The sequence below is a fragment of the Pygocentrus nattereri genome, chromosome 7 (assembly GCF_015220715.1).
Source record: "Pygocentrus nattereri isolate fPygNat1 chromosome 7, fPygNat1.pri, whole genome shotgun sequence".
Taxonomy (NCBI): domain Eukaryota; kingdom Metazoa; phylum Chordata; class Actinopteri; order Characiformes; family Serrasalmidae; genus Pygocentrus; species Pygocentrus nattereri.
The window spans coordinates 5,637,891-5,654,811 of NC_051217.1; the positions used below are offsets into that span (position 1 = coordinate 5,637,891).

The 16,921-nt window shown below is 38.3% G+C and overlaps 1 protein-coding gene across 6 annotated transcripts in view; it reads left to right on the plus strand.

The window, feature by feature from the left end:
* Nucleotides 1-16,921, plus strand: part of mtss1la (MTSS I-BAR domain containing 2a) — a 36,286-nt gene that overhangs the window by 12,373 nt on the left and 6,992 nt on the right. For 4 of the 6 annotated variants that reach the window (XM_017689710.2, XM_017689757.2, XM_017689833.2 and 1 more), the window contains exons 4-9: nucleotides 12,242-12,326; nucleotides 12,665-12,756; nucleotides 13,515-13,589; nucleotides 15,720-15,728; nucleotides 16,362-16,519; nucleotides 16,699-16,806. In XM_017689710.2, coding sequence (XP_017545199.1) covers nucleotides 12,242-12,326; nucleotides 12,665-12,756; nucleotides 13,515-13,589; nucleotides 15,720-15,728; nucleotides 16,362-16,519; nucleotides 16,699-16,806 — 527 coding nt within the window. The remainder of the gene's footprint in view (nucleotides 1-12,241; nucleotides 12,327-12,664; nucleotides 12,757-13,514; nucleotides 13,590-15,719; nucleotides 15,729-16,361; nucleotides 16,520-16,698; nucleotides 16,807-16,921) is intronic. The other 2 variants (XM_017689797.2, XM_017689901.2) reach the window with 1 other exon arrangement.

The window sequence follows — 16,921 nt, forward strand, 5'->3', positions numbered from 1 at the left end:
TTAAAAAAACAGCAATTATATCTTTATTCAACACAAGATGGACAACAGAGACAAGCTTACCCTTTCAGGCTCAGAAAAGAAGTCAAACTGAGGTAAGGGACACAGACAGCCTAGTAGACCTTGCTAACTTTAGCCTTTACTTTATTATCCTCCTCATCTGATGAGCTATTTCTCTTTTATGATGATGATTTGAAGACAGTTACTAGTTATGTGGCTGCAATACATGGTTGGCTTCCTAGCAGTAAAATTAGTTATCTGCCCTACTGTATTAACTTGTTTAAATAAATAAATAAATAAATAAATAAATAAATAGCCCCAAAAATCCTGCCCAAAATGGTTGTAGTTTTTCCAAAAGTTCCTCTGACCTTCAAGACACATCATCATATGTTTTCCTAGTCTTTTAACCAGAAAATCCCACCTGGAGACAGCACTGCGTAGGATGTAAGTAAGCATGATTACAAAAGATATAGCGATGGTTAAATTTTTGCCAGAGTGTCCCTTTAAGGTTTCAAAAATATATATATAATAATAATATAAGACATATAAAATGTAAAAAATACATTTTGATACCTTGTTTATGTCAACACTGTAAGATAAGTTGTATGTTATAAGTTGTAAGCTGTTATTGCAAGTAATGTAACAAAATATATAACAGCTAATAAAAATATTAAGATGACACATGGTTCCAAACATTTGAATGTTTCTGTACATCTTAACACCTTTTAGAGATGAGCTTTCTTGTGGTATTACAAGGACAACGAAAAACCCGTGGTATTCTTCATGTTATGTGGTTTTCTTAGTAAACATCAAAACATTCCATTCTGCATTTTGATCAAATCAGTATCAGTACACAGTGTATGGAAAGAAATATATTTATTATGAGTTTAAAATGACTGATCCACAGGTCTAGAATCACTCCCAAGTTTGTGTGAGCTTCTGAATACTACTGCTGTTTTGTTTTGCTTTGTTGTCATGATTGAAGTTACATTATCAATGAACAATGTACATCTTTGATTTTTAACATCTACATACGTTTATGAATTTCAAAAACACATCAAACAGTTAAAGCCTTATGTGAAAACAGCTTTCAGACATATGTTATATGAGGGTAGCAGTTCTACCATTTAAAACCACAAATATATTTTACAGTCGTCTTTACAGTGAGTGTTGGCCAGGCTGTAGCAGCAGCACAGAGAGGCGAGAAAGAGGGCCAGAGTCAACACGTTTAGCTCTGCGAGGACTGTCCGTACCACTTAACCCAAACAAAAACAAACCTGGAACTGTGTGACAGAACAGTACGCCGATAAGAAAGAGGTCATTGGTGAGATAAAAGATAGAAACAGCAGAAATGAGGGAGAAAGGAAGGTGTCTGGAGTTCAAGGAGCATGTGGTATGAAGACATAGAGGTAGAGCTTGTTAAAGAAATTGAAAGGACAATAAGTCAAGCAATGGGGCAATAACTTTCACAATCACTTTGATGTAGTCCTATTGCCTTTCCCTAGCTTCCAGTAATCAGTGTTATGAAGGTGAACAGTACCTATTTACACTTATTCAGAAATGTACTTAAGTAACATTTTCATGGATTTTAACTTATTTGTTTTTAATATATTTTATATATTTGAGTATTTTCAAATGTTAATACTTTTACTTCTACTGAAGTACATTTGTGAGGATCACAAAGTCATATTTATTCAGTTCCATTTTGCCACTCACATTGAGTTAATTCTTTTATCATGTTCAATATCACTCTCTTCAGTTGGTGACAGCTCCTAGACTACTTTACTGCTGCACACCTCTCATTTTCAATCTTATATTTTTAGACCAAAAGGATCCTGAAATAGAAAATAATAGCTCTTATCAAACTTCAGTTCCTGTGCTGATAGATGCAGGATTTGCTTTCCACCATAGTTCTATAGGGAATTCAGTACTGACATAGTTTTTTGACCTTAGTCCCAAAGATAGGGTACTTTTATTTGTACTTGAGCCATTATTTCACAAAAGTAACAATGCTTTTACTTCAATGTGACTTGATGTGTGTGGGTAATACTGTTTTAGATGTTAGCCATCTCTGGATTAGGCCTGTGCTGGTAACAGAATCCTCTTATTCAAATAACTGTGTGGAAAATAACCACTGTAAATGGTTAAAAAACGTTCATTATTTTCCTTTACCTCTTATTTGACAGCGATGAAGCACCAACTCACATGCAGTTTGCTTCTGGGTCCACTTACAAGTTAGAGACCGCCTAAAAATTACCATTAGAAAAAGTGCTACTATTATCATTATTATCTCTGTAAGCACATCTGCTGATGCTTCCAGGACCGTCACTGATAAAGTTCCCAGAAACATAGATACTTCCACTATTACAACTAATACTACTACTAATACTATTGATAATAATAATAATAATAATAATAGCAACAGCTTTTCAAAAGCTGTGTTTCTACAGCAGTTTCATCAGTGGCATGTACAATAAACTTGGGCTTAATGTAGTATATCACACACAGGATATCACAACTTTAAAAGTTCATTTATTTTCACATGAAGCAAAATACTAGTGGCTTGCTGAGGTTTGTGTGAAATAAATCAGCAAATGAACAACGTGCATTAAATGAGTTTTACTGTCACTCGAGCAGGGGTGTAGACAAGAGGTGGCCAGTGCCGTCCCAGCATGTACTCTTCTGGCCACCCCAGCTATGCAAAGAGAGACAGCTGTCATCAATGACATCAAATAGAAAGAGAAATATCTCCTCCTACCTCTTCTGTGTGAACATTTACACTTTACTTTGAAAATCTGTCATCAGCTCACTTATCGATAAGTTTTTAAGTGCGATGCTGCACTTTGTAATCAGCTTGTCACAGCATTGCCAGGCTACTGAACACTGGTCAAAACCTTAACAGACATATTGTTATATTTTTCTTAAAGGAGCAGCTAACATTAGACTTCTACATTACGGAAACACAGCTTAAGGCATCAAAGTAAATTTCTACATCATCACAGTAGTGTATTTTTGTTTTGATTTATGTCATGCTATCACATGATTTTAATCAATTACATGGTGTTCAGCAGTAGAAATTATACAAGGCATAAAACAAACAGTATTTTTCACTGAATCTTAAAGAAAACAGTTTTAGCCATGGATAATCAGTAGAATCATAAAAAGTTATTTAAGTAATGTAGGCCTAATATGAGCACAGACAAAGGTCCTGTGTTATTTTATTTTGCCACTGTACTAAAAATACTGGGTCCAACATGGTCACCCTATTGTAAACATTTCAGCCCCTGCCCTCAGAGCTGTTACCGGAAACAGACTACTCTATATATCTGGATGTGACTACAGTCTAAAAGAGACATAGTAAAAGAAACAGCAAAAACCTGAAAGCAAAAAAGTCCAGTTGTATAATGTCTGTCTGGCTTCTTGTAAATGTGTGTGTGCAGGGGGGTGGTATTTAGTCAAGGCAAGGTAATGCAAAGCACATCTGGAGAGGGACAAGAGACGTTTGGAGTATTTTTAGCAGCAGTGCTTGATCCCCTTGGCAGGAAGTCTCAGAGTAAACACACACACACACACACACACACACACACACACACACACACACACACACACACACACACACACACACACACACACTTATGCACAGACACCCCTTAAATTTCTTCATGCTTAAAGCCTGTCGTGTGTAATTTAGATCAGTCTGCCCATATGATTCCAGTCAACTCTATCCTCTCCACAGCACTCTGACAGTCTGTTTATTACAGTGTGTGTAACTTCCACACATCAAACGTGCCATTCAGAAACGTTGACAAGAGGGAAGAACCCAAATGTGTGTGAAAGTGTGAGGTCACCTGCCTGCTGTTATAGCTTGACCAACAGGACTGTTTGGGATCTAAGAGAGAAATGAATATTTTAAGCCCTCTGAGCTTTACAGTCTGTGATTCTGTGTAAAAGAGCATATAGAGTGTCATTTTTAAACTTCTACTGTATATCAAATTATCAAATTTGTAATTAGCTGACTAAACCGTGAAACACTTCACTTTGCATTGTAAAATGATGTTCATCTCAACAAAACAGAGGCTAAATAATTGTAGCTAAATATGACAGCATGTATCAGCTCACATTTAGGTGAAGTGTTTTCAGTGGAATATCGCTCAGATAAAGGGACTTGTTTGGCTTTAGGTTCCAGACACAGAGGAATTATATGAGGCTGTTCCCCACCCCCCAGTGCCCAACACTGCCTCTTCCAGATGAGGCCCAGCTTCTACAGAGAAGAGCACTCCCACTGGTAATATTTAAGTCCCAGTGGTTCCACATACTCTATACTGCAGGTTCATAAGAGTACAGTCGAACACGCTCTCATCTGGTGGAAGAACAGCACACTGAAGAAAGTAATGCATTGAACTTACTTGATAATGCACTGTCATTTACACATGGATTGGCAGCAATTGTGATGATGTTTTATGCATGTGCAAAGGATGTACCCATTTGAATCAGGTAAATTCGGTGCATAGCTTTTTCAATAAATGTCATCTGGATACATCAGCATTATCCCAACACTAGTTGTGTTGGAGTAGCTCTGTTCTGCACATTTTAGTGGTTTACAGCTCTAACCGACCCTCTTCAGCTTGTATCGTGCAGGATAGGGTATCTTAGAACAGGGACACACGAAAGTACAAAGGGCAGAGGTTTCCAAGAACCTCCACTGGTCAGTCTGTTACAATTGGTGTTTTCCTGCTGGACATACTTTGCAAGAAAGGGAAATGAAAAATTATAGAATTGTAAAATAGAGGTCTTTTTATGTTTTGTATGTAGGTGATGATCAATGGGATATTATTATACACTGATAATAATAATTATATATATATATAAAATTATTATTATTATGACTGTATATTTAAAAATAATAAAATCTTTGTGATTTCAGGGGTGTACACACCAATCCAGGAGTGAACATTTGATCTAAGTGTCAGGGGACTATAGTGTACATACAGCAATTCAGATGTAGCAATTCAGTTACATTTAACATATTGACACTGTGCGCTTTATATGGCAGCATTAAGAAACACAAAAATAAATAATATCATTAACTGGTATATCATACATATTCAGAATAGAGATTTTGTTGTTTGTGGCTTTTTTCCTTCCATTGTGTCACTAAATATTATATTTCTATGTTGTTCCGAATACATTAGCAAAACAACCCCTGATATAATAATTAAGAAGAAAGAAGGAAGAAGGGAAAATGAAAGGGCTATTAATAACTTAAGGCATAAGTTAACAAGTGATAATAGTACATTAAAGAATTATTGCCAATTCTAAGACATTTTAGTACTTCTTTCTTTTTGTCATTACTGACTATAAATAAATCACACAACAATCCATTTAGCCATTAATGATGTATTTGCATATATGTATGCACAATTTATAATATTTGAAATTATAATTAATATCTGACCATGTACTTTTTTGTCTGCCATTGCAAGACCTCCAAAAATGATCTCAAATCACTGCAAAAAAAGTGGGGGACACATGGCCCCTTCATTCCCCTCTGAATTTGCACCAGTGTGCCTGTCCATCAAACCACATGTTCGCATGTGTGAAGAAAACTGAAATGGACATGGTATTAGTGAGAGAGGCATACACTGTTAGCTGAAGTTGTTTATGGCAGATTTAGGTTTTTGTACTGCATTAACATGTGTGTGTACGAGTGTGTGTGAGAGAGAGAGAGAGAGAGAGACATGCTGAGCTGCAGGCAGACTGAAGCGAGACATCCATGAATAATTCTGTTTGACTCGCTCACACTGATGCGCTGTTGCAGTGCCAGGCATTGAGCGGCTCCTCGGCAGACCCTGGAGAGAAACCATGGAGATTGTAGGCCTCCACGCACACTCACATACACACACAGCCCCAGAGTGGCTGGCAGCCTCGACTGCACCTGCACATGTACACACGCACTGGGGAGCGAGAGCAGGAGCCAGGGGAGCAGACAGCAAATGAGGGCATTTAGAGCAAGAGAAAGCATGAAAGACATGCTTAGGGGGAAAATAACTCCAGCTGGAGGTGGAGATATGATGATATGAAATAGTTACCATAATAAATAATGTCACAATAAGCTTATCTAACCACGTTGTGAGTATTGTCAGTAGTTCCACAACACTAACTAACTTTCATTAAAGTGCAGTTTAAATGGGCTTCCATATGGTGTAGCTGTCTGAGGTTTAACCCTGTCAGATGGTTGTGAGTTTGAATCTTGCTGATGCTGGGAGTTCAAAAGAGTGTAATTAGCCTTGCTTAATTGGACATTGTGCTGCACATTGTCTACAATATTGAATAAAACAAAAAATATCATAGTATTTCAGTAGAGCTGCGCCAGTATGGGAACTGTGGGTTGATATTTTTTATGTACATATCTGCAGATGCAGATTGTAGTAATTGGAGCTCGATCTACCTGCATTAGCCTTCGAGAAATCCAAAATTGGTTTCTGCAGGGTTACAATTGCATTAAGATAAATAAAATGCAGATATTTGAGCAAAGTAGCTCAGCACTGTCACTCTGCTCTTCAATAAATACATCATCAATATTGATATGCTTCCAAAATCCCCATTCATGCACATTTTTATATCTTTAAGTGCGGCACTAATGTGGTGCATTGTGTCTGTTCCCAAACTTCAAACAAAACAAAATATTGTGATATGTGTCATGTATCACAAAGATTTCCTCAAGTATCATAATATATTCTTGTAACACCACCCACAGGTCTGCACTTGTAATACATAGAGCCTCGTCATCAGGGTATGAAACTATTTTTTGATTAAGGCTTGGATTATATCTGTAGTTTGCTGTAATACGCTGTTTGTGTGAGTATGTGTGTGTGTCTATGCAGGTATATGTTCGTGATTTATGCTGGGATTGACAGAACATGTCTCTCTCCTACATTATCTGAAATCACACCCGCTTTACAATTACGTAAATGGGCTGAAATTAGAGTCGGATTTGAAATTGTCCATTGCAGATCAGTTATGGGAGGCGTCCTGTTCAGCCATCAGAGCTCCAGTATGAAATGCTTTCCCATTACAGACTTATAAACCAGCCTCCTCTCTAAAATGTAGGCAGGAGAGCTTCATAGTGTTAACAAACTCTAATCTTATTATTTATTTATTAATGGTAATAGGATCATATCTTACGTAGCCTGCATCCTACATTTTTCTTGTGTATTCCACATCTGACATTTGTTTGGGTTTATGTACCAAAAGGTTAATTATAGTTTACATGGCCATTTTCCATTTTTTATCCCTTAGGTTTAAGCAGGCTATTTTTGTTACGGTGCCTTTAAGACCGATATATGTAAATGATCTTTAATATTATTGGCTGCCCTGTATTGCACCACTTATTTATCAGTCAGTGCTGGCTGAAACACTCCTTATAAGTTCAACATGAATGAGAAAAGCACAACTGCAGATATAGGTAGATATACGTTAATATAGGCAGATATACGTTAAATAACAACAAGAACAAAAAAAATTTAATTTAGGTTTAATTTAGGTTGAGTTTTTGGAGCTTTGTTGCTATGTATGGATCAAATTGGTCATTTTCAAACTGTAATAGTGTTTACATACTGCACTGAATTCTTTTATTGATTTTTTGTGAAATGGGCCCTTTAAAGCTTGTTATTCAGTAACTACTACTAATTTTTCAGTAACAATGTTGAACTGCTATGTAGGTTATGTAGTTATAAAAGTGAGGAAATGAAGTCTGAAGCTGCTGACGAGTCCTTAGAGTTTAAGGGGTTAATGAACCTTCAGTGATGTTTATTATAGCTTTTCCACATCACCACATGCTTTGGTAAGTTCACACATGTGTAAATGGCCAGAGCTCTAAGTGGCAGAATGAGAGCTATCATACGAGTCCCTCCAGATTGCCCCTTGCCCCTGCTGCTGTTCTAGCTCGAATAAATGGTTTCCCCAGACATGGGCAGGTGCTGGATGTAGAAGCAGTGGCTGAATGGACCATCTCAGGCTTGACCATGTGATTAGGGGAAGGCTGTGGGAGCCGCACGCGTCCGGTCAGGGCGGGGGGCCAGGGGACTCCTGGATTCAGGAAGTTTCTGAGCGCTTTCAGGATGAAGCTGTCAGCTGATCCCTCAAGGGAGAGGAAGGGAAAGGGAAGCTGGCAGGTGTGTATGTGTGTGGGTGGAGGGTATCAGCATAAAGTCGTTGGGATGGTCTGTTTTTCAGATAAAAAGCACCCCCCCCTCCCCACCTTCCTTGGCCTGATGTTCTTCATCTCTGAGCTGAACTGCAGCTGTGAAGAGAATGTAGAGAAAAGAGAGAGGAAAGAGCACAACATTGTAGTAATATGTTTGTTGTTGGCAATGAAGTTAAGCTAATTAAATTCAAGCTGACTTCAGACTTGTGTCAGCAGGGATGCTGGATATATCTGAAAGTGGCTGCATGTCTCTGTGTGAACTGATTATAAGTGCTTGTATCTCTGTTGTCAGGGACAAATTGTAGGTGTGGGTATTTTTTCCCCATATAGTTTCCGAACCCTGTTCAGCTGGCTGACCTTTGCCCTTCCCTTCCTCTCACTGTCACCTGGGCTGGAGAACAGTATGTCTCACTCAGAGGGCCAGAGGACAAAATGAGTTTGCACAATGTGGTGAAGCAAAGGGAGTGGGCTAATACTTGTACACAGGAAGAGTTAAAGCAGGGGTTCCCAGTCCCAGTCCTGGTGACCCAACACTGTGCATAATTTTGTGCTTTGCATCTACAGTGAGTCCAAAAGTCTGAGGTCACATTGAAACTCTGCTATTTTTTTTCATTTAAACCTGTAAATAAACCACAGAAAGCTTTAGAATCTTGAAAAACGTGAAAAAAATACATTTAAAATGTTTGAAATTCTGCATCAGTTTTAGGTCACTGTTCAAATTGGAGCAAATTGGTGGCTTTGACCATGTTAAGGCTTTTGTACACAAAGGTCAGATTCCTTTCATTAATTGTTCCAACACATGTTCAGACAACTGGATCTGATCTACTGATCAGACGCTTTTATACAAACCTAAGGAGTCAAGCTGGTATTGGCTCCATAAGTTTGAAACTCATGTAAACATTCAGAGATTCTATTTTTCTACTTTTCCATTGATAATATCATTTGTAATGAAAAACCTTCTATTAAATTAGAAAGAACGCTAAATTGAAGCATTTTCTTCAGTGGACTTCAGTGGTCCCACTTTTCTGACAAAAATGACAAATTTTAGTGTAGTAGAACTAGAACACAACAGATACATCATCAAGTATCAATTTGAAATAATCTTCTGAAGCAATTATATGTTGTTACAGTGAATCAAATATTATTGTGCATCCCTACTAGTTAGGTAACATTTATATGACGATAGTTATTGAGAAAAGTAACAATGATTAACAAAGAGTATTTAAGCATTACCAGAAATGAAACCTTCACAATGCTTTGAAGAAGTAGCGCCATTGTTTTCCTCAATGGCAGCCTTGAGAGTTATGTAGCTGTGCTTGGTCACAAATTAATTAAAAGAAGATATCTAGAGACACTTACATCTGCGGCGTAACAAATTCAGGGTTTTTAACATATTTTTCATGCTGTGTGAAGGCTTTTGTCCATGAGAGCTTAGTATGATGAACCAGCCAAGACAAACATAATGTGTCACATAGCTATACATCCTGTCAGTTACATAACAGTAAAAGTAGTGACTTGATGATTTGAAAAAGTACTAATTACATTCATTTAAAAAGTTACCACAACAGTAATCTGAGTACTTGTACTTAGACAGAATAAGATGATTACATGCAAACTGCGTGTTTTTTTTCTAAAAAGTTAGTTAGTTGAGGTAAAACAAACTAAATTACATTACACATCGTCTGTTATGAAAAAGCTTAATTTCCATCCCTTGTACTAAACATTTGGCCTCTATTGTATTTGTGCTTAGAAAGCATCTCAGCATGAGCAAAAGCATGCAGTTTAAAGAGTTCTACTGCAGCTACACATGGTGGGTGAGTGTGTCTTTAGCTGGCTTTGTTTTTCAGTGCGTGCTGCTGCAGCAGGCCAGGTTAGCACAGGCCTCTCCTATTCTCTCCTGCAATAATGGTGTTTAGGAAACAGAGCGGACAGGAAAGGCAGACACAGTGAGGAAGAATAGAGGGATATCCCTTCACTGCACTCCCTCCTTTTCCCTTTGGACCAGCTGGAGCGAGGGGGAAAGGGTGAATGGGAGGGGCTGGCTGAACTTTTCTCCTGACACACATACACAACATACACGACACTGGCCTTTTAGGCTGATATGTCGACCCACCAGAACACACATATTGTTGCTGGAACTCTGTGTCTGCAAAATCCTACATTTTCAGGAGAAGGAGAACATGTTCTTGTTTTTTTGAGGTTTCCTAATAAGGCATGTGTGGTTTATGTACCAAAAATAGTCATAATTCATTGTTACATGACCATTTTCCAGCCTCTCGTTATCCTTTAGGATTGAACAGTCTGCTTTGTTACTGAGCCTTTGCACTGCTACATTCACAAAGCAGCACAGGCTCAAACACTCCTTGTAACTTTAGTGTGAATAGGTGGAGCTAAACTGCTGTAGGCTGAATATGTAGATTTATGTAAATGTATTGATTTCTGTGACACCACAAAAAACAGGGAGTTCAAAGTGGGTTGTTTTTGTTACTTAGTTTCCAGAGGTGGACTACATGGACTGGAGAGTGAAGGGAAGTTTTGAAATTTTAACAATGTTTACATGCTATATCAAACTCTTTTATTTCAAACTGGTGAGGAAAATAGAGTTTTCCAGTGTATGCTAATGTTTTATTTTGGGCCATATTTTCATGCAATGTAAATAATAACAATAATAATAAACTGCCATTATGACTTTCTGACCTCCCAGCAACCATATAATATGAATCTACCCAAACACACGGTCCTTCCTTTCTTCTGAGAAAAAAATAAATAACACTGTCAACGAGCACTATAAGCTTCACACAGCATCAAGCTCACCACAGACTTACTGATGTCTTTAATTGCTGAATGTTATTTAAAATCATGGGGGAGCTTTTTCTTAATTAACATATAGATTGCATAGATCAGGTCGATAAAATATTAAAAGAACACTCAGTCTGGATTTGCTCTTAAAGCTGTTTATGCAGATGTGCGGTCTGGCTTCACAGCCATACCTTAATAGCTGGTGTGTCCTACTGGTCTTGATAACTCCAGTGTTACTGTAGGTCTGATCAGATGGAGGAAATCTTGGCTGAGCTTTACTACATGAGGGCCCAGACTGATCTTTACAGCTTAAGACCCCATTTTAATTACACTTGGCTGGGGAGGAAAGTAATGCTGCAAAGTCATTATTTCCAGGGACACCAGAGTAGCGATTGTTTTTTGATACATCAAAGCCATGGTGGGGAGGAAGTGGGTTGGCTGAAGCCAGGAGGTTCTTTATTTAACCATCAGAAAGCCAAGTGCTGATTTAGCTCTTGGGGGCTTTTTGGCTTTTGCTGCATGCAATAAAATGGCAAGTTTTATGCATTTAATTGCAAATGTAGGTTTCTATGGTAACACCAGTGTGAACCAATTTCATCACACTGTTTTACAATTGCATGGTGATTACTCAAAACAATGATTTATTAATGTTATGCAAAGTTTTAATTTATTGAAGGTGAATATTGATCCTCTGATTTTTCTAAATTTCTGAGAAGTAAACAAAGTCCTTATAGTCCATATAGTTTATTGTAGAAACATGTACCAAGATAGAATTGTTCACAGTGGTGGTGACAGATACCAGGGGTTGTGACATTTACAATACATCTATCTATCTATCTATCTATCTATCTATCTATCTATCTATCTATCTATCTATCTATCTATCTATCTATCTATCTATCTATCTATCTATCTATCTATCTCTCTCTCTCTCTCTCTCTCTCTCACTCTCACTCTCTCTCTTCATCTCTCTCCACATGTGCAGAAGTGTATTGTCTGTAGAGGAAGTGTTTACGTACTTTCACTTAGAAAATCAACAGATCATATCATTTGACCGGGGTTCTAAGACTTTTGCATACAATATGTTTTTTTGAACTTTCATTTATTTACTCAGTCAGATCAAGCTAGATTGAGTCTTTCGGTTAGTTTATTTATTTTGATTTTATTTAACGATCATTGTGTTCCTGCCTTTATTGCGCAGCTTGTTTTTCTGATGTTCAGTTGTGCCTGTTTTTCCAGGTGCTACCAGGGACGTTGGCTCTGCTCTGACCAGAATGTGCATGCGCCATCGCAGCATTGAGGCCAAACTGCGACACTTCACCAAGTGAGTGATCAATGCAATCATGTTCTTATTACTGTCATCCCTGCCTCCCTTCCAATTAAGCTCGAGAGGAAAGTCGCTGGCCATGCCAGACATTGATTTTCCACTGTCCGGATGACCTTATGCTTCCATTGACCTGTCCACTGCTTTAAGGCTCTGACCGGTTATTTTTGCAGTGAGTGAGTTTACACTCAAATAACTGAGAGAGCGCTTATAGACATTGACCTCGCTTTCATATCCACATTCCTTATGCATTGTTCTCTATTGACACTATTATGTCACGATTCACATTCCTCATGCATTGTTCTAGTGACGCTATTATGTCTTTCCCTTTCATCCAGTGCTCTTATGGAGAAACTGATCACACCACTCCAGGACAAGATAGAGGAGTGGAAGAAGACCGCTGCCCTTCTAGATAAAGACCATGCCAAAGGTGAGGCTGATGTCTGAATGTAGTTGTTAGGAAATAAATTACAATATATCACTTTCTGCCATAGTAGCTGTACACATTTAAAAAAGGTGTCTTTAGCAAGGGGACAAGAGTCTTTAGTAAGGATAATGGTTCTAGATAGAACCTTGAACACTCAAAGACCCCTTTGTATGAAGAGTTCTTTAGATTGATGGAGAATGCATTTTATATGGTGCTATATAGACAATATATATATATATATATATATATATATATATATATATATATATATATATATATATATATATATATATGTATATATATGTATATATATATATATGAAAAGGCTTCTATATAGCATCAAAATGGTTCTTCTATTGTTACAGACTTGATTTTGTAACAATAAAAAAAAACAGAACCCTTTCCAAACATAGAACCATCTATAGCAGATTCTCCATCAATATGAAGAACCATTTAACGATGCAAAGAACCCTTTAAACATACAGAGTGTTCATGGTCCCGTATAGAACCATTTATAGATCCATTTTCTTCACTAAAGAACTCTTGAGGAACTATGATTTTTTAGAGTGTATATGAGAAAGAAAGAACATTCTTAGCTTTAATGTTATTTAATGTAACATGATTTTATTCAGGATCTTTTCTGTTTGTCACTGTATAAGTCAGTTTTGATAATGACACCAACATAATACTGAGCAGTATGAATGATTCTTTTGTCGATTGTATAAACAGTAGTTCTCTCACTTCTTTGTCTCCATCTTCAGAGTACAAGCGGTCTCGGCAGGAGATCAAGAAGAAGTCCTCAGACACTCTGAAGCTGCAGAAGAAGGCTAGAAAAGGTCTGTTTCACTCCTCCACTCCCTTCTGTCACCACAACTGCTGCTTCAATCTCTGCAGACTGAACTGCAGTCTCAGCCCCTTCAGTTGTTGTGCTGTGAGGATTGATGATGTCGCTACACTGAGCATTATTAGAGTACAATATGAGTCAGAGCCTTGGGCTCTGAGGTTAGAGTCAGATTAAGGGTTACAGATGAAGGTCAGAGGGCTACAGCAGCCGGACGATAAACAGAATTGTGCGCATTCTACTCAATAGCACCATCTGGTGGAGATACCACTTATTTTTAATATAGAAAACTACATTAGCGCCAGAACTACTGATTACATAAGCGATCAGGTAATGTATAATGTATGGATTTTGACAAATAATTTTTAAAATAGCTTTTAAAAAATTACCAAACAATATATATGGATTAACTAAAAAATGGCAAGCCTTTGAGCTCATATGTGTACTTAATTGAGCTGCTTCAGTAAAGTACACTATATTACCAAAAGTATTCGCCTGTATGCGTTCACACGCATTTGAAATTGAGTGACATCCCATTCTTAATCCATAGGGTTTAATATGATGTCGGCCCACCCTTTGCAGCTATAACAGCTTCAACTCTTCTGGGAAGGCTTTCCACAAGGTTTAGGTTTGTGTTTATGGGAATTTTTGACCGTTCTTCCAGAAGTGCATTTGTGAGGTCAGACACTGATGTTGGACAAGAAGGCCTGGCTCGCAGTCTCCACTCTAATTCATCCCAAAGCTGTTCAAATGTTGAGGTCAGGACTCTGTGCAGGCCAGTCAAGTTCCTCCACACCAAACTCGCTCATCCATGTCTACATGGACCTTGCTTTGAACACTGATGCGCAGTCATGTTGAAACTGTTCCCTCAAAGTTGGGAGCAAGAAATTGTCCAAAATCTCTTGGTCTACTGAAGCATTAAGAGTTACTTTCACTGGAACTAAGGGGCTGAGCCCAAATGCTGAAAAACAACCCCACACAATAATCACCCCTCCACCAAACTTTAGACTTGGCACAATGCAGTCAGACAATTACCGTTCTCCTGGCAACTGCAAAACCCAGACTCGTCCATCAGATTGCCAAGTGGAAAAGCGTGATTCATCACTCCAGATAACACGTCTCCACAGCTCTAGAGTCAAGTGACGGCATTTTACATCACTGCATTCAATGCTTTGCATTGCGCTTGGTGATGTAAGATTTGGATGTAGCTGCTCCGCCATGGAAACCCATTCCATGAAGCTCTCTGCACACTGTTCTTGGTGTAATCTGAAGGCCACATGAAGTTTGGAGGTCTGTAGTGATTGACTCTGCAGAAAGTTGGCAACCTCTGCACATTGTGTGCCTCAGCATGTGGCTGAGTTGCTGTCGCTCTCAATCGCTTCCACTTTGTTATGATACCACTGACAGTTGATTGTAGAATATTTAGTAATGAGGAAATTTCACGACTGGACTTGTTGCACAGGTGTCATCCTATCACACATCATGCTGGTGTGGTGAACTCATGGAGCTCCTGAGAGCGACCCATTCTTTCACAAATATTTGTAGAAGCAGTCTGCATGCCTAGGTGCTTGGTTTTATACACCTGTGTCCGTAGAAGTGATTGAAATACTTCAATGTATTGAATTCAATGATTTGGATGGGTGAGTGAATACTTCTGGCAATATAATGCATGAACTCTTTATTTTGGTCAAAATAGGGGTATTTGCAGATGTATATAAAATGTGTATTGTATTGTTTTTACTGCCTATTACTAAATACTGCAATATCACACTGTAGTCATAATTCTGAATGGTACTGGGGAATTAAATTACATTGAATCCATGAAATTCCATGATGCATCAAATAACTTCCTAAAGAATGAAGTGATTGAGTATCATGAAGTAACTGTGATCTCTTTAAATTAAAGCAGATTTGTTTTTTTCTTTTAGGATTTAAATACTGAATATTTGTGCTGTTTTTTGAGCTTAGATCTGTACTGAATTATCCTGCTTGCAAATGCATTTGCCTGCATCCTTCTACAGTCTTTTCTCCCTAATGCTCTTCCTCTCACTCTCCTCCTCTCTCTCTGTTTCTTGCTCTCTCTTATGCTCTTGCTTGCTTGACCTGTGCACCCTATAAACCTTAGAACTCCCAGGTATGTATTTAAACAGTAGCTTACCACATTTCAGTCAAGTCTGTAGAGTAGACTCCATTTCATTTCACTTCAGTGATTTTACCTCTCTCTTATGCTTGATTTTTTTTTTTTTTACTGTTGTCTCTGAAAAAAACTTGCATGTGTCCATTTTGTACACATTGTTATTCTCTATCAAAGACACAACATGCTTCCATTTCATGAAAATATCCCACAATAGGGAACTGTGGGATCTTCTAAACATCGTGTTTGTGTGGATCCAACAGTTTGTATCTCATTGTCCATGTAACTGGCCTGATTCTTGTGTGCCATCGTGTACTAGTGAAGGTGTTTCCTGCATGGAAGCCGACAATGTTCTGTGGCTGTGTTGACCTTCGGCATCATAATCTGTTTTCATCAGATAGAGGGACCTCATGTGGAACATTTGTGCTGACATCCTCTTCAAACATCTCATGTGTTCTCATCTGTCATGTCTACCGCCTGATTGGCCATCTCATATTGCAGTTTTGTGGCATCTGTCTGTGCATGATGATTGAATTAGTGCTACGCAATGCACCGATTATGATTTACTTCCTCTTTTACGTCTAATCTGCTATTGTATCTCTCTCTTGCTCCCTCTCTCTTTCAATTTGTCAGGTCGAGGAGGGTTGCAGCCTCAGTTGGACAGCGCTATGCAGGATGTGAGTGACATGTACCTGTTGATGGAGGAGACGGAGAAGCAGGCGGTGCGCCGGGCCCTCCTAGAAGAGAGGGGGCGCTACTGTACCTTCATCAGCTTCCTACAGCCTGTGGTGGTGAGTGCATGAAAAGTAATGCAATATTACATACGATTAATGAAATTGTCACTGATACTAATCAGTGGCTACTAGTTTTCATTCATCATAAGCTACGTTGTGCTATTCTTTCAATGCTGCAGGTCTTGATGGGTGTATATAAAGTGTGTGTGTTGATTTTGTGTGCTGTTGATTTTCAGAATGGAGAAATTGCTATGCTGGGAGAGGTCACTCATCTCCAGGCCATTATTGATGACCTCACTGTGCTGACCACTGATCCACATAAACTGCCAGAGGCCAGTGAACAGGTGCTTTCCTAAACACACTAACTATGACACAGATGGAATTTGAAAAGCACAGATGGTTTGATTAATAATGAATGTTTGTAATCAATCATAATAATCTTATGTGCTAATTTTTTGG